Source organism: Bubalus kerabau, chromosome 11, assembly GCF_029407905.1.
Source record: "Bubalus kerabau isolate K-KA32 ecotype Philippines breed swamp buffalo chromosome 11, PCC_UOA_SB_1v2, whole genome shotgun sequence".
In the NCBI taxonomy this organism is placed as follows: Eukaryota; Metazoa; Chordata; class Mammalia; order Artiodactyla; family Bovidae; genus Bubalus; species Bubalus kerabau.
In genome coordinates this window covers 3,209,638-3,232,931 of record NC_073634.1, presented here as the reverse complement: position 1 = coordinate 3,232,931, position 23,294 = coordinate 3,209,638, and the positions used below count along the sequence as shown (strand labels likewise).

The following is a 23,294-nucleotide window of genomic DNA, read 5'->3' as shown; positions in this document are numbered from 1 at the left end:
TCATTATCTCTTTGAATACTAGGTATTCTACTCCATCTTGTATCTTGTTGAATTCAGGAGACTTTGGAAATTCGGAAGCTTTCACACAGACTGTTGTTGCTACCTGTTGCTTAATGATAGGATAAGTATTATAGAAATACCCTCAGGAACAGACTTCAAACTTGGTCTAGCTTAGATTCCTTTCCCCTTTTACTTGTTTTGGATAATGTTTCATTGTTATTCTCAGAAGGAAAATAAAAGAAATTTCCCCTTAGAATCCATGCTCCAGGGATTTATAACCCTTCCCAATTTGTGTAGAAGTTCCTGTAGTCTTGTTGTAGCCACGCGTTCCGGGAAACAAACTCACTCAGAAGGACAATGCAGATAGTGGAGTGCAGTTTATTACACCGGCGGGCCCAAGGCGGTCTCCTCTTAGCCAAGGACCCTGACCAGTTTCTGTGAAAACATTATATACCCTAAGTGTACATGCCCAAACCCACCTCCCCAAATTCCCTGAAACTAGTCTGAACAAAGGAAGAGAAAGATACAATCAAAGTCAACTGGTGATTCTTATGCCTTAAACCTGGGTAGTTAACAGTGGACAATTATCAACAGGTATGTGGTCCTTCCCCAATAAGCATAATAGACCCAATAAGCATAATAGAAAGTATGATTCTATTCGGTCACCCAGATAATTAGGGTATTCTTTTAGGTGATGGAGAGCCCTGGGGCTCTTCCTTGCAGGGGCCTGGTTTTCCAGTTGGTATGTGGTTTCCATAGATACTGGGCATACAGCGCAAAGTCCGCAGATCAGCCCAAGATGGAGTCCTGCTTTCAATATAGAGCCTATTCTGTTTCCTCCTTCAGTCTAGCATACCCATTTTATTCACATGCCTGTATTTCAAGTAGATCACAGAAGAAATGGAACTTTTGTTGAGGGCTGTCTAGTAGGTACAATGCTAAGTTATTCAGTTCAGTTCAGTCGCTCAGTCGTGTCCGACTCCTTGCGACCCCATGAATCGCAGCACGCTAGGCCCCCCTGTCCATCACTATCTCCCGGAGTCTACTCAAACCCATGTCCATCGAGTCGGTGATGCCATCTAGCCATCTCATCCTCTGTTGCCCCCTTCTCCTCCTGCCCCCAATCCCTTCCAGCATCAGGGTCTTTTCCAATGAGTCAACTCTTCATATGAGGTGGCCAAAGTACTGGAGTTTCAGCTTTAGCATCAGTCCTTCCAATGAACACCCAGGGCTGATCTCCTTTAGGATGGATTGGTTGGACCTTCTTGCAGTCCAAGGGACTCTCAAGAGTCTTCTCCAACACCAAAGTTCAAAAGCATCAATTATTTGGCCCTCAGCTTTCTTCACAGTCCAGCTCTCACATCCATACATGACCACTGGAAAAACCATAGCCTTGACGAGACAGACCTTTGTTGGCAAAGTAATGTCTCTGCTTTTGGATATGCTATCTAGGTTGGTCATAACTTTCCTTCCAAGAAGTAAGCATCTTTTAATTTCATGGCTGCAATCACCATCTGCAGTGATTTTGGAGCCCCCCCAAAATAAAGTCTGCCACTGTTTCCACTGTTTCCCTGTCTATTTGCCATGAAGTGATGGCACCAGATGCCATGATCTTTATTTTCTGAATGTTGAGCTTTAAGCCAACTTTATCACTCTCCTCTTTCACTTTCATCAAGAGGCTCTTTAGTTCTTCTTTGCTTTCTGCCATAAGGGTGGTGTCATCTGCATATCTGAGGTTATTGATATTTCTCCCGGCAATCTTGATTCCAGCTTGTGTTTCTTCCAGCCCAGCGCTTCTCATGATGTACTCTGCATATAAGTTAAATAAGCAGGGTGACAGTATACAGCCTTGACGTACTCTTTTTCCTATTTGGAACCAGTCCATTGCTCCATGTCCAGTTCTAGCTGTTGCTTCCTGACCTGCATATAGGTTTCTCAAGAGGCAGGTCGGGAGGTCTGGTATTCCCATCTCTTTCAGAATTTCCACAGTTTATTGTGATCCACACAGTCAAAGGCTTTGGCATAGTCAATAAGGCAGAAATAGATGTTTTTCTGGAACTTTTGCTTTTTTGATGGTCCAGCGGATGTTGGCAATTTGATCTCTGGTTCCTCTGCCTTTTCTAAAACCAGCTTGAACATCTGGAAGTTCACAATTCACGTACTGCTGAAGTCTGGCTTGGAGAATTTTGAGCATTACTAGCGTGCAAGATGAGTGCAGTTGTGCGGTAGTTTGAGCATTCTTTGAGATTGCCTTTCTTTGGGGTTGGAATGAAAACTGACCTTTTCCAGTCCTGTGGCCACTGCTGAATTTTCCAAATTTTCTGGCATATTGAGTGCAGCACTTTCACAGCATCATCTTTCAGGATTTGAAATAGCTCAGCTGGAATTCCATCACCTCCACTAGCTAACTTTATCTCATTTAATCCTTAACTCTGGTGGTAAATTGATTAATCCCTTTTTGTAGATGATGTTCAGTCACTCAGTGGTGTCTAATTTTTGTGACCCCATGGATTGCAGTATGCTAGGCTTCCCTGTCCTTCAGTATCTCTCGGAGTTTGCTCGAACTCAGGTCCTTTGAGTCAATGATGAGGAAATGAATATTAGGGGTTGAGATAATTTGTTCAAGTTCATATACCTAGTGTATAACTGAGAAGCAGAACTTGAACCCACATCCTTCTGGCTTTAGAGCTTTTCTTCTACACTACTATGATTTTTTGTTTGTTTGTTTAAGTATTTGGTTGTAAAATGCCACAAATTTAAAGCATTAAATTATCATTTTAAGAAGTCTGTTGTTGGTTATTTTTCTTGTTTAACACTCCTAATTTAATTTCCAGGTTCAGGTGATCTCACTTTGCCAGAGTCCTGGGTTCTCTTTAAATAAGAAAGGTTTTTGTTTGTTTGATTTTGGTTTGGGTCAAAGCCAACTACCTTAAGTATTTCATGTTCATTTCTGGATGTTTGTGTTGGGCCCCTTCTTGTTTTAATTGAATGTGGAAACTTGGTAATAACATAGCAATTTTCATTTTTTCCAGCATTCCTCTCTTTTCTTCCCCTCTTTTGACTTTGATGTAGAGAATTTCACTTAGTAGGCTGTTACCTGAATTGCACCACCTTTAACAACTTGCTGAGGACCCTGAAAAGAAATAGGGAGACCATTTTCCAGCGCTCATGATTTGATCAAGTCTTTTTACCTCTTTTTAAAAATCTTTTCAATAAATTTGCTTTTTTACTGTTACCTTTAGAGCACTTAAAAACATGGTATTCAATAAAAAGGAAACCCTATAGCATTTCATAACTCCAAGCTCTGTTTTGTCACTCCAACTGGTATAACATGTTTCCTGACAAATGTTAAAATAATGCCTGTGGAATTGAAGCAACTCATGTTTACTGGTTTTTTAGTTAATTTTTATTGGAATATAACACATTTACTTTTACATGTCAGAAATGCAACTTCTGGACCTCAATAGTTTCTCTGTATCGTATCTTAAAACACCACCTAAATCATGAAGTTTCTTTTTCCTAAAATTTAGTATCAACATTTTCAAACTTACAAATATGTTGAAAGAATTTTACAGTAAACACCTTCATATGCTATGCACCATTTGTAGCTATTAGAGCAGCAAAGTTAAGAAAGATATTAACTGGGGTATTATCTGGAAATCAGATGGCTTAGACTGGATTCTAGCTCTGTCATTTGTTGGGCTGGCCAAAAAGCTCCTTCGGTTTTTAAGTAAAATAAAAGACGCATTTTTCATTTTCACCAAGAACTTTATTGTACAACGTATTCACCGTTTTGTTCCACTGTGCTGTGCAGTGCTTAGTCACTCAGTCATGTCCAACTCTTTGCAACCTGGTGGACCATAGCCCACGGCTCTTCTGTCCATGGAATTTTCCAGGTAAGAATACTGAAGTGGGTTGTCACTTGCACCTCCAGAGAATCTTCCCAACCCAGGGATCAAACCTACGCCTCTTGCATCTTGTGGGTTGGCAGGCATATTCTTTACACTGTGCCACTTGGGAGTCCTTGTCATTTTCCAGGTGACTTCATAATTCCATCTTCCCAAAAGTTTTTAATTTCTTGAGCAAAGAACTGTTCCAGGTGCCTTTTATAGTCAGGGTATTGAAATTTTTTCCATTAAGAGAATTTTGTAAAGACAAAAATAAATGGAAATTCGAAGGTGCAATGTCTGGTAAATGTGGCTGATGAATCAGAACTTCCCAGCCAAGCTGTAACAGTTTTTGCCTGGTCATCAAAGAAATATGGTCTTGCGGTATCCTGATGGAAGATTTTGCATTTTCTGTTGACTAATTCTGGATACTTCATGCCGAATGCTGCTTTCAGTTGGTCAAATTGGAAGCAGTACTTTTTGGAATGAATCATTTGTTTTCTGGAAGGAGCTCATAATAGAGGGCTCCCAATCCTACCATATATACACCATCATCGTCTTTGAATGAAGGCTGGCCTTTGATGTGGTTGGTAGTAGTTTATTTTGCTTGCCCCATGATCTCTTGTGTTCCATATTGTTGTACAGTATCCACTTGTCATCGCCCATCACAATTTGTTTTAAAAATGGAATGTTTTCATTATGTTTAAGTAGAGAATCACAAATAGAAATACAGTCAAAAAGGTGTTGTTTGTTTAACTTATGTGAAACTCAAATATCAAAGTGATTAGCATAACTTAGCTGATACAAATGATTTTCAATACTTGATTTGGATATTTTCAGTATGTAAATTTATCTTCTGCATGGTATAACATTGATTGTTCTCGGTTAATATCTTTTTTTTTTTTTTTTGCTTTTTTTTAAATTTTATTTTATTTTTAAACTTTACATAATTGTATTAGTTTTGCCAAATATCAAAATGAATCCGCCACAGGTATACATGTGTTCCCCATCCTGAACCCTCCTCCCTCCTCCCTCCCCATTCGGTTAATATCTTGATTTGATCACCATCAACTTCAACTGGTCTACTTGACCATGAAACATTGTCCAGCAAGAAATCTCTAGCACGAAACTTAGTAAACCACTTTTGGACATGTTCACTCAGTCACAGCACCTTCTCCGTCCACTGCACAAATCTTTTTGTGTGTGTTTCACTTGCATTTTTACTTTTCTTAAAATAATAAAGCATAGTATGCCAAAAATGCTGCTTTTTTCCTTCCATATTGAAATGGCTACACAAAAATTCACCGGTGTTGATTTGTTTTTCAGTGCATGCTGATATGTCACCTGTCACAATGCAGTCTAGGGGAATTGTTTCTAATGAAGTTAATGACAACTCAGCATTACTAGAGCCGTCATACCGAAAAAACCGAGCAAACCTTTTGGCCAACTTAATACTAACAGAGTTAGTTAAGCTCTTTGTCTCCCTTCTTCACCAGTTATATGGGGATAATAATAGTTATATTTGAACCTTGAACAAACCTGGTTTGAACTGTGTGGGTACATTTTTACTTTTTTTTTTTTCAATAATAAAGACTATGTACTATGCAAACCTAGGTTGGTTGAATCTGCAGTTATGAACCTTGAGGTTTCAAAGAACCTCTGATATAGAGGGCCAACTGTAAATTATGTGCAGAGGGTCACATCACACATTGTTAAGGGTCAACTTTATTTCATAGAGTTAACATGAAGGTGAAGTGAACTGATCCAGCATGCCTGGCAGCCTTGTAAGTGCTCAGTAATTGTTAAATATCATATTATATATGATGATATAAAATTTTTATTTTTTCCTACAAATTTGGATTGAGATGTTACTTTACTTCAGAATTAATACTAGTTTGTTATGAACACAGCTGGAATTGAAGATAGGCAAATAGTGAAATAATTAGATGATAGAAAGTGTAGACTAAAAATTGCTGAGAGATATTTTTATCTGTTAAAGTCATGTATCCATAATACTCTGATAGCCCCAAGCTTTTTAAAGGTTCTGATTCCAAGCAATATTTTGGTCTTTATGGGGAAACAGAGTTAACTTATTACAGCTAAAATGGAATCATTTACATTTTCTTTTTGATATCTAGATTTGAATGATTGCAGGACTAAAACAAACTGGTACTGTAGTAATCCTTCTTTAAAAGGTAGCCTTTTAAAGAAGGCTTTATTTGTATTTTCTATTGTTTTTGTTCTCTATTTTGATTTCTGTCCTCATATTTATTATTTTCACTCTTCTTATTTTCAGTTTTCCCCTTTTTTAGTTCTTTAGTTGAATGTAGAGTCCATTTGTTTTTGATCTTTATTATTTCCCGAAAACATATTTAAATAAAAGCATAAGTCTCCCTCTGTTGCTGCTGTTGCCATTGGCTTCTCTGAAGTCTCCCTCTAAGGACTCTTTTTCTTTGCTCAGGTTTTTTAATTTAATGACTTGGTGGTATGCTCTGTAAAATGGTAGTATGCACAGTATAAATTTATACTGGGAAGTTCACTGGTAAGTTACATTGCTTGAATTTAGATGTTTCTTTATTATGTTACTGATATATTAATTACTGCATCAGATAATTATGTCTTCTTTGAATACTTTAAGGCTTAACTGATTGGGATTATGTGCTGCTGTGATAGAGAAGATTAGCATATATTTATCCATATCCTTTACTATATTTAAGGGAAATCTTGATCCTCTTCAAAGGAATGGGCTCAGCAATAATGAGATGACATTTTAAAGGTATAATTCATGGGAATGTTTGTAGTATTCATAGAGGGTTGCCTGAAGGACAATCTATTCATTTCTCTATATGAGTAGTTTTCAGCGTTTTTTTGTTTGTTTGTTTGTTTGTTTTGTTTTGTTTTTGTTTTTTGCCTCAAGACTGTGGGAGAAAAAACATTCCCATTAGTAATAGTGAGTATACGCGAGTGTAGTGCTCTAGTGTCAGAATTCCCATATATGTTCCATTCTTCTTTTGGACTCATGCTGGATTGTCACAGTGGCATCCTGCTTTTCCTGCACCTGTTTTGTCTTTCCTCTAGATCTGTTTTTCACTCTCAATTAAATGTATATTTCAGAATAGAAATCTAGTTGTGAAGTTGCTCAGTCGTGTCTGACTCTTTGCGACCCCATGGACTGTAGGCTTCTCCGTCCATGGGATTTTCTCGGCAAGTGTACTGGAGTGGGTTGCCATTTCCTTCTCCAGAAATCTAGTTACATCACCTCCTTTCCTAGAAATACTTCCAAATGTGTTTTCATTTCTCTAGGATACACTCCAAACATGGTAAAAGTACTGCATGACCTAGTGCTATCCCATCACTCCAGTGTGATGAGCCAACTTCTGCCCTTTCCTCTATGACCCAGGGACATTGGCCTTGTCTCCCTTCCTATCTCAGTTCTACAAGGAAATGTTGTTTATCCTGTTTTCTTTGTCTGCCAGAGACCCTCCCCTACCTCTTACCTCCTAGGCTGACTCTTCCTCTCAATTCATTCACGGCTCTCTCAGGGAAAGCCTTCCAGACTTCCCTGACAGATGATTTCCTCCTATTGTGTCTACACAAGTCTACTTGTCTACAAGTTCAGTGTCTCCATGGTAGCACTTTTATCTCCTTCATGTTAATATATGGCTATTATATTTATTTGTATGATTCTTTGATGGATGTCTGGCTCCCCCATCACTAGATTGAAAACTTCATGAGAGAAGAAGAGCGTATCTTTTTTGTTTACCATTGTATCCCCAACTAGCAGTGAATAAATATGTTGAATGAATGAATGGTGCTTTTTTTTTTCTTTTTTTTTGCTAGGAGGACAAAAGATTCTTATATAGCTTTTGAGAATTGTTGCTCTAGAGTTGTGGTTCTCATCCCTGGCTTAAATCAGAACATCAGATGGTTGTGGTTGAACACTTGGACACTATTACTTTATTTCCTCATATAATTGCTTTTTCTCAGTTGAACTTTGGCAGTATGACCTTGGTTCAAATTGGGGTATACTGTAAATGATAAATGGTTGTATTGGTTGTATGGACACTATTGAGGATACTGTCCATTACATCAAGTACTGCCTGTTGTATCCAATGATATTGTCTTTGTAAGGGCTCAGAGGAGAATTTCTCTTTTTTCCCCCAAGTGTTTAAAATTCTTTTTTTATTTTTTAAAATTTATGTTTTAATTAGAACTTTATTAAAAAAGAAAAAATTAATCTGTTAATCTGCTTGCTGGTAGGAAACAAGTTCAGTGTGTCTCCATGCTGAAAGTGGAAGGGATAAAGAGGGATATAAAATGTTTATTACATGTTGGGAGGAATTCTGGGTATTAAGTTCTAATTGGTTAATTTGGGAAATGGAAGTTCTTTTGATTTTTTTTCTGCTTATGTCACAAAAGCACAGGCATTACTTTATGAAGATGTCTTAGGAGGGTTATGAAAGTATCTGTTAGGCTCAGGGGCATACAGTTTAGCTCTTCTGTATATACACGCTGGGAGCTTGGCAAAGTTTTAACAAAAATCTCCCTTTACTCCTACTCAGATAAACAGCAAGTTACATGTTTACTGCTGTGTAGGTTTTGGTCTTTGTGGGAACTCTGCCTTGGTTTAACTGAATTCCTTTGTTTTCCTTCTGTTATAAAAATTGATTTTTGTACCATTTGATGAAATAGCAGCTGTGCAGTGGCACATCTGTCTCTGGAGACAAGGCGCTGAAGGAACAGTAAGAGTAGCCATGACTGTCATAAGGAGAAACTGAAAGTCGCTTTAGAATGACAACCAGAGACGCCTTTCCTGACCAGCGGGTCAGATGATAAAACTCCCTTCTGAGTCCACTTTTGACAGCCAAGTTGTCTTTTAGTTTGAGTATAGATTGATCAACTTCCCCTATGGAATTATTCCATGAGAAGCAGGAAGTGCTAGCTATATATTATATATTTTTCTTGGCTTGCCAGGAAGAAATCCAAGGCTATGCAGTTATCTACAACCACTTGGATCAGTGACTTTAGTTTGTTGTTCTTTTAGGACTTTACGATATTATCTTCTCAGTCAATGTCAATAACACACTTTTTATTAATTTTTCTAATTATATGACCCCCTTAGTTGAAGACAGAGCCCTAATGATTCCAACTTCAAGGGAGTAACTTTTTTTTTTTTCCTGTAGGGTGGTTAGTACCCCTTCAGATCAATGTCCATTGGTCCCAGAGAAGAGTGGTCTCCTGAAGGAGATGAGAAGAAAATATCTAATTATTTCATTGCTATATATATATATTTACCTATATATGCAAGTTAGGTTACTTCCTTCTTTCTTTTTTTTTGGTCCCTCTGACATGCAAGATCTTAGTTCCCCAACTAGGAATCTATCCAGTGCTTCCTGCAGGAAGTGCAGTCTAACCTCTGGACCACCAGGGAAGTCCTGCAAGTGAGGTTTTGATGAAGTAAATATGATAAAGAGTGTTGTTGATACAGGAAATAAAGATTAGAAGGACCACATATAGTTTTAAAAACAAAAGAGCAGTTACTTATAACAAAAGTAGGAAAGGAATTCTCAGTTATCTCCGGAGTACAGATAACATATATAGAACTAAACAAAATATGCAAAGGTTGTCATATGACTATGAATGATATTAGGCTAATTAAAATATGTAATTTTGCCCATATGTTTATATAAAGTTGCATTCCTGAAGGAATTTGTATTTTGTTAGAGATGGACTAAGTTCTAAGACTAACTTGGAGAAAAAAACAAACCAAGTGAAAATTGTCATGGCTGTAGATAGTCTTTTAAAGGAATAAGCTAGTTTCTGTAAGCCAAATACATTCTAGAGGGTGTAAGAATGTATTGGGTAAAGGATAAGCATAGAAGTGATTTGAGGGCTTGTAGATAAACATTTTACCACTGGTAATTTGTAAGGAGAAACCTTTTTCTGGAACACATAAGATAAACCATCTAGTTTTTTAAATGTTTAAAACATTTTTTAAATGTTCAATGTCCAGCTTGGGACCTTAACCATTTATAAACAAACAAACAAACAAAAATCACAAAAACTCAGGTCAGGGAGCTCTTCCATGACACCAGTATAGCCAACCAGTATTTTCTCTAAGGGAAAATACCTAGTTTTTGAGGTTAGGGTAGGGATTTAGGTTAAAGCTTAATCATTAGAGGATCATACGTGAGCTCTACAGGTTGGAGGCACAGGCAAATCCCAGACTCAAGCAGGCTTTTTGTGACACCTGCTACAGCTTCAGCAAGTAAGATTCAGACGGCTTATCTCATACGCAGATGGACATGCCCGCTCAGCACGGGCTCAGCTCCTCACCTCCCTTCTCTGACAGGGTAACACTGAGACCAAAGAAGACAGAGAGGCGTCGGCAAAGTGCGTGACAGGGCACTGTGCCACGGAGGAGCAGTTTCTGTAGTGCAACTTTGCAGTTTCTTAGTCTACAGCTATTTGGTAAGAGGTGGGCAAGGTGGAAAATCTAAGCCCTCACTGAAACCAGGGAAGGTGGATGAGAAATTGCCTTACAGCAGCCTCCTTCCAAATAAGGAGGCAGGTGAGAAATAGCCTTGCAGCAGCACTTTCCTTTTCATAATGGGGAGGATCACAGGGCGGCTGCTCAGGCTTACATCAGCCTGTGATTAAGCCTTGCCTGTGTGGTCTGTGTGGAGACATGTATGGTGGTCAGGGGGGTGCTGGTGCAGAGCAGTTTCCCAGCATTATCATCCATGGTGAGGGAGGAAGTGACAGAATGAATTAGAACAAAGCAGGAAAAGTGCTACAGGCAATAGTTTTCAAGCATCTAGAATTTGTGTTCTCTTGGTTTTAGGATAAGCAGTCTACTTCTGTTGTCTACTCTGAAAAATGTCTTTTTTGTTGTGAACAGCTTATCCCAAGAAGCTGTGTTCATGAGTAATATCTTTGTAATATCATCCCTCCAGAGTACTTATATACTCTTTTATTGAGGCTTTTGTGTTTCTTCCAGAAGACTCAGTTTCTAATCTGTAGCTTGTAGCAGGATCCTTTGTGTCTGTCTCCTTATTCGCAGGAGACTTTCAGTTCAGTTCAGTTGCTCAGGCCTGTCTGACTCTTCGCAACCCCATGGACTGCAGCACACCAGGCCTCCCAGTCCATCACTAGCTCCTGGAGATTACTCAAACTCATGTCCATTGAGTTGGTGATGCCATCCAACCATCTCATCCTCTGTCATCCCCTTCTCCTTCTGCCTTCAGTCTTTCCCAGCATCAGGGTCTTTTCGAATGAGTCACTTCTTCACATCAGGTGGCCAAAATATTGGAGTTTCAGCTTTAACATCAGTCCTCCCAATGAATATTCAGGACTGATTTCCTTTAGGATGGACTGCTTGGATCTCCTTGCGGTCCAAGGGACTCTCCAGTCTTATCCAATACCACAGTTTAAAAACATCAATTCTTTGGCATTCAGCTTTCTTTATAGTCCAACTCTCACATCCATACATGATTACTGGAAAAACCACAGCTTTGACTAGATGGAAATTTGTTGGCAAAGTAATGCCTTTGCTTTTTAATAAGTTGTCTAGGTTGGTCATAACTTTTCTTCCAAGGAGCAAGCATCTTTTAATTTCATGGCTGCAGTCACCATCTGCAGTGATTTTGGAGCCCCTCAAAATAAAGTTTGTCACTGTTTGTACTGTTTCTCTATTTGCCATGAAGTGATGAGACCAGATTCCATGATCTTAGTTTTCTCAATGTTGAGTTTTAAGCCAACTTTTTCACTCTCCTCTTTCACTTTCATCAAGAGGCTCTTTAGTTCTTCTTTGCTTTCTGCCATAAGGGTGGTGTCATCTGCATATCTGAAGTTATTGATATTTCTCCCAGCAATCTTGATTCCAGCTTGTGCTTCATCCAGCCCAGCATTTCTCATGATGTACTCTGCATATAAGTTAAATAAGCAGGGTGACAGTATATAGCCTTGATATACTCCTTTCCCAATTTGGAACCAGTCTGTTCCATGTCCAGTTCTAACTGTTGCTTCCTGACCTGCATACAGGTTTCTCAGGAGACGGGTCAGGTGGTCTGGTATTCCCATCTCTTTAAGAATTTTCCACAGTTTGTTGTGATCCACACAAAGGCTTTGGCGTAGTCAATAAAGCAGAAGTAGATGTTTTTCTGGAACTCTAGCTTTTTCGATGATCCAGCGGATGTTGGCAATTTGATCTCTGGTTCCTTTGCCTTTTCTAAATCCAGCTTGAACATCTGGAATTTCATGGTTCATGTACCGTTGAAGCCTGGCTTGGACAATTTTGAGCATTTCTTTGCTAGTGTATAAGATGAGTGTTATTGTATGGTAGTTTGAACATTTTTGGCATTGCCCTTCTTTGGGATTGGAATGAAAACAGACCTTTCCAGTCCTGTGGCCATTGCTGAGTTTTCCAAATTTGCTGGCATATTGAGGGCAGCACTTTCACAGCATCATCTTTTAGGATTTGAAATAGCTGAACTGGAGAGATCTCTAGTCTTTCCCATTCTATTATTTTCCTCTATTTCTTGACATTGATCACTGAGGAAGGCCTTCTTACCTCTCCTTGCTATTCTTTGGAACTCTGCATTCAGATGGGTATATCTCTCCTTTTCTCCTTTGCCTTTAACTTCTCTTCTTTTCTCAGGTATTTGTAAGACCTCCTCGGACAACCATTTTGCCTTTTTACATTTCTTTTTCTTGGGGATGGTCTTGATCACTGCCTCTTGTACAATGTCACTAACCTCTGTCCATAGTTCTTCAGGCACTCTGTCTATCAGATCTAATTCCTTGAAACTATTTCTCACTTCCACTGTATAATCATAAGGGATTTGATTTAGCTCATATCTGAATGGTCTAGTGGTTTTCCCTACTTTCTTCCCTGCTTTCTTTAATATTTTCAGTATCTCTAGTCAGAATTCTAAATATGAATGAGTGATTTTAAGATATAAGAGGTCTTACACTTTAAGGAACTTAAGCTGGTCGAGACTGGTGGTTAAAGAAAAGATGCACACCTCTAGGTTTTATTATTTGCATTTAGAATTTTACATACAGACAGTGAAATACACAGTTCTTAATTGAATTTTTCAGACCTGATGAAACGTGTGTATGTAGTAATCACTGTACCCATCTATAGAGAATATTTTAATGTACTATACAGCTCCTTAGTAGTCTTTTTTGTTAGTTATAAACCTCCAAGAGGTAATTACTATTCTAACTTACATCACCATCGATTAGTTTTCCCTGTTCTTGAAGTGCCTATAAATGGAATCACACAGTAGTCTCTTATGTCTAGCTTCTTTTGCTTATGTCTACAGATTCATCCGGAGAAGGCAATGGCAACCCACTCCAGTACTCTTGCCTGGAAAATCCCATGGATGGAGGAGCCTGGTAGGCTGCAGTCCATGGGGTCGCTAAGAGTCCGACACGACTGAGCGACTTCACTTTTACTTTTCACTTTCATGCATTGGAGAAGGAAATGGCAACCCTCTCCAGTGTTCTTGCCTGGAGAATCCCAGGGACGACGGAGCCTGGTGGGCTGCCATCTTTGGGGTTGCACAGAGTCGGACACGACGAAAGTGACTTAGCAGCAGCAGCAGCACAGATTCATCATATTGTGTTTATTGGTACAATATTTAATTTTTTCTTTGCTTTATGGATTCCATTATATAAATAAAGCACTATTTATCCATTCACTTGTTGATGGATATTCGGGTTTACAATTTTCTACCATTATGACTAAAACTGTTAAAAACTTTCTTATACTTGTCCTTTGGTGAGTATATGCACTCATTTTTCTTAGGCTGTAAGATATTATAGTATTATAAAAGCTCAAAACTTTTTAAATTAAAATAGCCAGTATGCTGAACCTGTCTCACATAAAATTTTCACATCAACCTAAATTAGACATATACCTCTGATTTTATGATAGAAACTGGGGAAGAATAACACTGACTTCAGAATCATCTTAGGGTGATATTGTGTGCCTGTTTTAAAATGACAAGGGTTATGGATATTTTCCATTCAGTCATTCAGTAAACAGCAAGGCACTGTGCCAGAACCTAGAGATATAGCTATGAAAGACACAGTCACATACTCTGCTTCACCAAACAATAAGCAAGTCATTCATATATAATATATAGAGAGTGCAGATATAAACAACTGAGAATTGTTAGGGGAGTACTTAAGATGGAGGAGTTCCCGGTGTCTCAGCGATAAAGAATCTGCATGCAAGCAGGAGCCACAGAGAGGTGAGTTCAATTCCTAGGTTAGGAAGATCCCCTGGAGAAGGAAATGGCAATCTCCAGTATTCTTGCCTTGGAGAATTCCATGGACAGAGGAGCCTGGCAGGCTACAGTCCCTGGAGTTGCAAAGAGTCAGACACGACTGATTGAGTAACACACCCACATCTTCCATGTAGACCAGTTGATTAATTTGCAATTTAAAATGTTGTCATTGAACATTTGTGTTTCTATAACTATAAAAATGTCATAATATAAAAACCTGTACATTTTTACAGATTCAAGTTGAAGTATTTATTCTGCTTTTGTGGTTCAGGTTTTATTACTTATCTACTATTAAAATTTGTTTTCGTATTAAAGTTTACTCTTATGATGAGAACTAATATACATAGCTGTCTGTGGGCCAATAAATTAAAAATTCCTTCCAGTAGTTAGAATGTTTGCTTCCTAAAGTATTTTAATTTCTCCCTTCTGTCCTTCCTTCTTTTCTTTTTTATGGTAGCTTAGTAGTTGGTATTTGGTTGGTGCAAATGTAATTGCAGTTTCGGACTGTGAATTTCAAATCATTATAAGTAGACTCAATACATCTTTATTAAAAAGGGAACCAATACAATCAACACGTTTTTGCCAATGAGAAATGAGTTTGTTTATTCCCTTAGTATAGAAATCCATGCTTCAGCATTCAAAGAACTCTTAGAAAGCATTTTCTGCATCCTGCTGGTTGGGGGTGTTTTCCCTGCAAAAAGTCGTCTAGGTGCTTGAAGAAGTGGTAGTCAGTTGGTGAGAGGTGAGGTGAATATGGCAGATAAGGCAGAACTTCATAGCCCAATTCATTTAACTTCAGAAGTGCTGGTTGTGGGACATGCAGTCAGGTTGGGCATTGTCACTGAGAAGAACTGGGCCCATTCTGTTGACCAAGGCTGTCTGCAGGTGTTGCAGTTTTCAGTGCATCTCATTGATTTGCTGAGCATACTTCTCAGATATAATGGTTTAGCCCTGATTCATAGTGGACCACCAAACAGTGACCATCACATATTTTGGATGCAAGTTCGGCTTTGGGAAATGCTTTGGAGTTTCTTCTCAATCCAGCCATGAAACTGGTTGCTGATTGTAATATAAAATACACTTAAATGGTTTGTTGTTGCATACAATAAGAGAAGATGATACTTCAAAATGATAATTTTTTTTATTTGAGTCACCCACTTATCAAGCTTTTTCACTTTTCCAACTTACTTCAAATGCCAAATGACCATACAATGGTCTATGTTGAGTTCTTTGGCAACTTCTTGATTAGTTGTAAGAGAATCAGCTTCGATGATTGCTCTCGGTTGTTCATTGTCAACTTCCAATGGCCATGCTGTTCATCTTTGAGGGTCTCGTCTTTGCAAAACTTTTTTTTTTTTTTATTTTATTTTTAAACTTTACAAAATTGTATTAGTTTTGCCAAATATCAAAATGAATCCGCCACAGGTATACATGTGTTCCCCATCCTGAACCCTCTTCCCTCCTCCCTCCCCATACCATCTCTCTGGGTCGTCCCAGTGCACCAGCCCCAAGCATCCAGTATTGTGCATCGAACCTGGACTGGCAACTCGTTTCATACATGATATTATACATGTTTCAATGCCATTCTCCCAAATCTTCCCACCCTCTCCCTCTCCCACAGAGTACATAAGACTGTTCTATACATCAGTGTCTCTTTTGCTGTCTCGTACTCAGGGTTATTGTTACCATCTTTCTAAACTCCATATATATGCATTAGTATACTGTATTGGTGTTTTTCTTTCTGGCTTACTTCACTCTGTATAATAGGCTCCAGTTTCATCCACCTCATTAGAACTGATTCAAATGTATTCTTTTTAATGGCTGAATAATACTCCATTGTGTATATGTACCACCGCTTTCTTATCCATTCATCTGCTGATGGACATCTAGGTTGCTTCCATGTCCTGGCTATTATAAACAGTGCTGCGATGAACATTGGGGTACACGTGTCTCTTTCCCTTCTGGTTTTCTCAGTGTGTATGCCCAGCAGTGGGATTGCTGGATCATAAGGCAGTTCTATTTCCAGTTTTTTAAGGAATCTCCACACTATTCTGCATAGTGGCTGTACTAGTTTGCATTCCTACCAACAGTGTAAGAGGGTTCCCTTTTCTCCACACCCTCTCCAGCATTTATTACTTGTAGACTTTTGGATCGCAGCCATTCTGACTGGTGTGAAATGGTACCTCATAGTGGTTTTGATTTGCATTTCTCTGATAATGAGTGATGTTGAGCATCTTTTCATGTGTTTGTTAGCCATCTGTATGTCTTCTTTGGAGAAATGTCTATTTAGTTCTTTGGCCCATTTTTTGATTGGGTCATTTATTTTTCTGGAGTTGAGCTGTAGGAGTTGCTTGTATATTTTTGAGATTAGTTGTTTGTCAGTTGCTTCATTTGCTATTATTCTCTCCCATTCTGAAGGCTGTCTTTTCACCTTGCTAATAGTTTCCTTTGATGTGCAGAAGCTTTTAAGTTTAATTAGGTCCCATTTGTTTATTTTTGCTTTTATTTCCAATATTCTGGGAGGTGGGTCATAGAGGATCCTGCTGTGATGTATGTCGGAGAGTGTTTTGCCAATGTTCTCCTCTAGGAGTTTTATAGTTTCTGGTCTTACGTTTAGATATTTAATCCATTTTGAGTTTATTTTTGTGTATGGTGTTAGAAAGTGTTCTAGTTTCATTCTTTTACAAGTGGTTGACCAGATTTCCCAGCACCACTTGTTAAAGAGATTGTCTTTAATCCATTGTATATTCTTGCCTCCTTTGTCAAAGATAAGGTGTCCATATGTACGTGGATTTATCTCTGGGCTCTCTATTTTGTTCCATTGATCTATATTTCTGTCTTTGTGCCAGTACCATACTGTCTTGATAACTGTGGCTTTGTAGTAGAGCCTGAAGTCAGGTAGATTGATTCCTCCAGTTCCATTCTTGTTTCTCAAGATAGCTTTGGCTATTCGAGGTTTTTTGTATTTCCATACAAATTGTAAAATTATTTGTTCTAGCTCTGTGAAGAATACTGTTGGTAGCTTGATAGGGATTGCATTGAATCTATAAATTGCTTTGGATAGTATACTCATTTTCACTATATTGATTCTTCCAATCCATGAACATGGTATATTTCTCCATCTATTAGTGTCCTCTTTGATTTCTTTCACCAGTGTTTTATAGTTTTCTATATATAGGTCTTTAGTTTCTTTAGGTAGATATATTCCTAAGTATTTTATTCTTTCCATTGCAAAGGTGAATGGAATTGTTTCCTTAATTTCTCTTTCTGTTTTCTCATTATTAGTGTATAGGAATGCAAGGGATTTCTGTGTGTTGATTTTATATCCTGCAACTTTACTATAGTCATTGATTAGTTCTAGTAATTTTCTGGTGGAGTCTTTAGGGTTTTCTATGTAGAGGATCATGTCATCTGCAAATAGTGAGAGTTTTACTTCTTCTTTTCCAATTTGGATTCCTTTTATTTCTTTTTCTGCTCTGATTGCTGTGGCCAAAACTTCCAAAACTATGTTGAATAGTAATGGTGAAAGTGGGCACCCTTGTCTTGTTCCTGACTTTAGAGGAAATGCTTTCAATTTTTCACCATTGAGGATAATGTTTGCTCTGGGTTTGTCATATATAGCTTTTATTATGTTGAGTTATGTTCCTTCTATTCCTGCTTTCTGGAGAGTTTTTATCGTAAATGGATGTTGAATTTTGTCAAAGGCTTTCTCTGCATCTATTGAGATAATCATATGGTTTTTATTTTTCAATTTGTTAATGTGGTGTATTACATTGATTGATTTGTGGATATTGAAGAATCCTTGCATCCCTGCAAAACTTCTTGAACCACTACTTCATGTATGTTTATTAGCAGTTCATGGTCTAAATGCATTGTTGATGTTGAGAGTTGTCTCCGCTGCTTTATGACCCATTTTAAACTAAAATAAGAAAATCACTCAAATTTGCTTTTTGTCTAACATCATTTCCGTAGTCTGAAATAAATATAAAATAAGCAGCAATAAGTCCTTAGCAAAGAAACATAAAGTGAGAAATGCACATTAAAATTATGTATAACATAGCCACATTTACTTAAGAATGTATTCCAGTATCAAATGGCAAATTTCAACAATGCAAAACCACAATTGTTTTTGCAGCAACCTAATAATTATTGCAGTATTACTTTTGGGCAGTATTGCATTATGCATTCATTCATTTGTTTGGTGAGATTCAATACTTTTAATCTAAATCAAAGTTTGGCAAACTATAGCTGCTGAAATTGCTGCTTACATTCTTGAAGGGTGTTTTTAAAAAAGGAGGATTTGCAACTGAAACTATATGTGGCCTGCAAATTTAAAATATTTACTATCTAACCCTTTATAGCCCACTCCAGTACTCTTGCCTGGAAAATCCCATGGATGGAGGAGCCTGGTGGGCTGCAGTCCATGGGGTTGCAAAGAGTTGGACATGACTGAGCAACTTCACTTTCACTTTTCACTTTCATGCATCGGAGAAGGCAATGGCTACCCACTCCATTGTTCTTGCCTGGAGAATCCCAGGGATGGGGGAGCCTGGTGGGCTGCTGTTTATGGGGTTGCACAGAGTCGGACATGACTGAAGCGACTTAGCAGTAGCAACCCTTTATAGAAAATTGGCCAATCCCTAATCTTACTGAGTATAACTTAAAAATTGACTCATTTTTCTTTTCTTTTGGATATGTTTCTATAATATTCCCTTTAGAGTTGACATTTGAAAATTGACACTTTCATTGCCTTTTACAGAGAAGATGGTGAATTAGAAGATGGTGAAATAGATGATGCAGGATTTGAAGAAACACAGGAACAGGAAGCAAAAGAGGATGAAAAGCAGAAAAATCAGAAAGCCTACCGAAAATCAAGGAAAAAACACAAGAAAGAAAAAGAGAAGAAAAAGTCCAAAAGGAGAAAACGTGAGAAGCATAAGGTTAGTTAGAATCTATTTTTTGTTTCTTTGGTAAATTTTTATGAAATGTAAAACACTGCACTGAAAATTAGAGAGTATAAATCATTGCCTATTTTCTTATAAAATATGTGGATTAGATCTTTTGATTTATGTGCTTAATAGATTTTCTTAATATAAAGATTATATGAAATATCTTAAAGATTTAAAAGTAATCAAAGTAAATTTTAATACAAATTAGAATAAACCTTTTAGATAGATAGAAGATTGTGTGCAAGAATACTGAAAGCTTAAGGAAAGAAAATTTCATTCTCCACAGATGTAGATTGTCAGCACTGGCCTTGTTTGCCCATTCATTTATTTATTCATTCATAAGTATTACTACATGCTTGCTGTGGAAATCTCTGTGCTGTATGCTGGGGGTTACAGTCATGAATGAAACAGTCTCTGCTCTTACAGAGGTTACACTGAAATGAGAAGGAGAGAGGCATGAAACAACTGAAAGCCAAATGTTATCAAGAGAATAGTTGAGTACTGGATACAGAATGATGTGGATTAGGGTTGAGCAGAGAGAACTTATATTGACAGAGAACTAATGTTGGCAGTAGTAGTGGGGTAATTTTTTTAAACTCCCTGAATTTCCCCCAAAAAACAGAGCAGTTAGGATGGCAAAACCAAAAATGCATTGGCAACATCTACCGAAAAATGAAGTAACAAGTTATCTCCACAAACCTCAAAAATACAAAAGGATAAAGCTAAACCACAGACTCAAGACTAGAGTAGGATCAGCAGCTGTGTGAAATGAAGCAGAGAAAAGGTAAAGAAATTCCCAGAAAACAGATTACCAACAGGTATTCATCTCAAATGAAAGAGTCCCCAGTGAATGTGGAAAGCCTGTTGGCCAAACTGAGACACCTCACTGGAAACCGAGAGGGGCCTGTACTAGTTTCCAATTCCTGCGTACGTATAAGGTGACGGGGTAAAACTGGACGGTGCTGGGATGGTCTGGGTCTCATGAACTCATAATGCTGATCAACTAGATTTCTTCTAGAACAGAGTCCCACCTGAAGAGACAGCTGCTGGGAGTAGAATCTAGATTGAGAGGATAAGAATAATAGGGCTAAGGAAAGAAAAATGGGTTAGAGAGCAGGGGTGGCTTATCTCAGAACATATACAGCCATATATGTTGTTAACATGCTTCATGTTAACAACGTGAGAGTAAAGCTGGGGCAGTTTTCCTGGTCCATTCTTCCTTTGATACATGAGCAACAAGATTGGACCATGATCACATTCCATACAAGTTACTGTTATTAAAAAGAAAAAGGAAAATGGAGAGAATAACATTCTTCCAGAAAAGAAAGCGTGCCCACAAAGCATGAAAAACTTAACCTAATATTTCGAAATTATTTTTAAAAATTACGAAAATAATACAAACTATGATCAGACAGCATCAGTAGAATTTGCAGGGGGATCCTTTGAACATTTAGGCAAAAAGATCAAGTCACTGATTAAGAAAGGGAAATCAGATTTCTAAAAAATTTTTGATGTCACTCTTTTGTGCCAGAAGATCATGGAGTAACATATTTGAATAAAATGTGAGCCAAGCATTTTATATCCAGGTACTTACCAAATTTCAAATATAATGTCCTCAGAAAAACTGTATATAATAGAAATCAGGAAACAGTGTCATAAGCCTTCTCATAAAATCTACTAGAGAACAAGTTCAGATATCCAAAATGACTGAGTGATAAAGCAAGAGTGATCTATATACACTGCATATTTGTCTATAAAACTAAAAATAAATAATGAACATAAGCAGGGCAGAATATTATGTATCGAAACATTACAGCTATAGAAGGTGTCAGGAAAAGCAGAAGAAAATACTGTAAGCAAGATAACTTTATTGGTAGCTTTATAGGTATTAACTGAGAATTTTAAAATATACCTCAAATTATTATCCTGAGAATGAAAGAGAGGAAAGAGAAGAAGAGGTTACTACCTAATGTCAACATTAGTTCTTCTAGTAAACAAATAATATGCAAAGAAGGGACAGGGACTCAGGTTATTGGAAAAAAGCAGTCTGAAAGAAGTAATTGAAACAAAAATACCAATACCTAATACCAAATACCTTCTTAATACAAAAGATACACTCCCCAACAATGCAAAATCTAATTCTAAGCTATGTAAAAGAGAAAGATTTTAAAAAATGGGTAAAGAAATACCAGGCAAATGCAAAGAAAGAAGGCAGAAGTCACAGTGTTGATATGTGAAAAAGTCAAGGAACTTCCCTGGTGGTCCAGTGGTTAAGACTCCATGCTTCCAATACAGGGAGCATGGGTTCAATCCCTGGTCTGAAAACTAAGATCCTGCCTGCTGTAGGGGTGTGGCAGAAGAGGAGTCAAATTTAGGTCAAAAAGGTATTGAACAGAGTGCCGTGTTGAGGTAGGTAGGGGAGGGGATTCAAGAGGGAGGAGACATATGTATACTTACGGTTGATTCACGTTGTATGGCAGAAGAGAACACAATATTGTAAAGCAGTTATTCTCCAACTAAAAACAAATTTTTTTTAAAAAAGGCATTGAAAGAAGCAAAAAAGGGCATTTTATAATGTTATGGATTATAATTCACAATGAAGCTATGTTGTTAATATTTTATATTCCCTTAAATATAAATTTTAATAAAGTAGGAACTATAGGAAGTATGAGAAGAAATAGGAATAGTAATAAAAGGAGATACACTAGTAACCTCTCTTATCCCAAAGACATCAATCAAATGTATGAAGAGTTGATAAAGATATTAAATAAATATTATAAATATATAGTAAGCTCTGAATCCTGAGAATATAGCTTCCTCTCAAGTATACTTAGAATACTCACAAAAACAGACCATGTCATAGGCAACAAACTCCAGTTAATTCAGTAGGGTAGAAATAATATAAAGAGCAATCTCAAACCACAATGCAATAAAATAAGACATTAATAACAAAGTCAGAAACCAGAAATGCCTTTGAACACAGATTAAAACTGCAGGATTTCAGGAATATAATGATAAAACTTTGACATATGGAGGATAACTAAAAAATTATCAGAATAAAAATTATTATGGTATTAAAATCTAGAAAACAGAAAAGAGAGAAACAAAGGAAGAACTTAAAGTTACAAGCAGAATTTATAAAGTCAGTTTTATTAAAAAATCAGCAAGATATATAAATTATTGGCCAAACTAGTCAAGAAAAAGGAGATGCAAAAACAAAGTTAGATATTTTGAGGCTAAGAACTTTTAAAACCATCATGCCCTGGTTCCTTTTTAACAGTTCTTCAAGTTATATATCTTCCCTCATAGAGAGGTACGTTTCAACATTTTGCTTGAAAATCTTAACTAGTTCATTAGGCTATTTCCTACTTTCCGTTTTACTGAATGTAACAGTGTTGTCAGGTATCTGCATTATAGAACGGAGATCTCCCTTCGCCACTCCTTTATTTACTTTTGACTGTGCTGGGTCTGTGGCTGCATGGGCTTTCTGTAGTTCCGGCAAGTGGCGGCTGGGGCTGCAGTGCACGGGCTTCTCATTGCCCTGCCTTCTCTTGCAGAGCACAGGCTCCAGAGTGCGTGGTCTCAGTAGGCGTGGTCCCCGAGCTCTAGAGCACAGGCTTAGTACTTGTAGCACTCCGGTTTAGTTGCCCTATGGCATATGGAATCTTCTCAGACCAGGGATCAAACCACTGTGCCACCAGGGAAACCCCTCCACTTTTAATAAGATCTCTCTCTCTCTCTTTCCTGACCCCAAATTTCAAAATTTTACTAATGATCATTAAGAGTGATCTAGGCTTTCACTGGAGAAGGCAATGGCAACCCACTCCAGTACTCTTGCCTGGAAAATCCCATGGACGAAGGAGCCTGGTGGGCTGCAGTCCATGGGGTCGCTAAGAGTCGGACACGACTGAGCGACTTCACTCTCACTTCACTTTCTTGCATTGGAGAAGGAAATGGCAACCCACTCCAGTGTTCTTGCCTGGAGAATCCCAGGGACGGGGCAGCCTCGTGGGCTGACGTCTCTGGGGTCACACAGTGTCGGACACGACTGAAGTGACTTAGCAGCAGCAGCAGGCTCTCACTAGTGCTACTTTAAGGTCATTCCAGGATCTATTCCTTGCCTGATTCCAAAACCAGTCCTGCCCTTTAGATGTTTGTAC

At 37.9% G+C, this 23,294-nt stretch overlaps 1 protein-coding gene across 2 annotated transcripts in view; it reads left to right on the top strand.

Moving 5' to 3' along the window:
• The window catches only part of ZC3H6 (zinc finger CCCH-type containing 6), a 78,052-nt gene that overhangs the window by 12,849 nt on the left and 41,909 nt on the right, over nt 1-23,294 (top strand). The window contains exon 2 of one of the 2 annotated variants that reach the window (XM_055539280.1): nt 18,945-19,125. In XM_055539280.1, coding sequence (XP_055395255.1) covers nt 18,945-19,125 — 181 coding nt within the window. Of the gene's footprint in view, nt 1-18,944; nt 19,126-23,294 lie in introns of those variants that run through there. The other variant, XM_055539281.1, reaches the window with a different exon arrangement.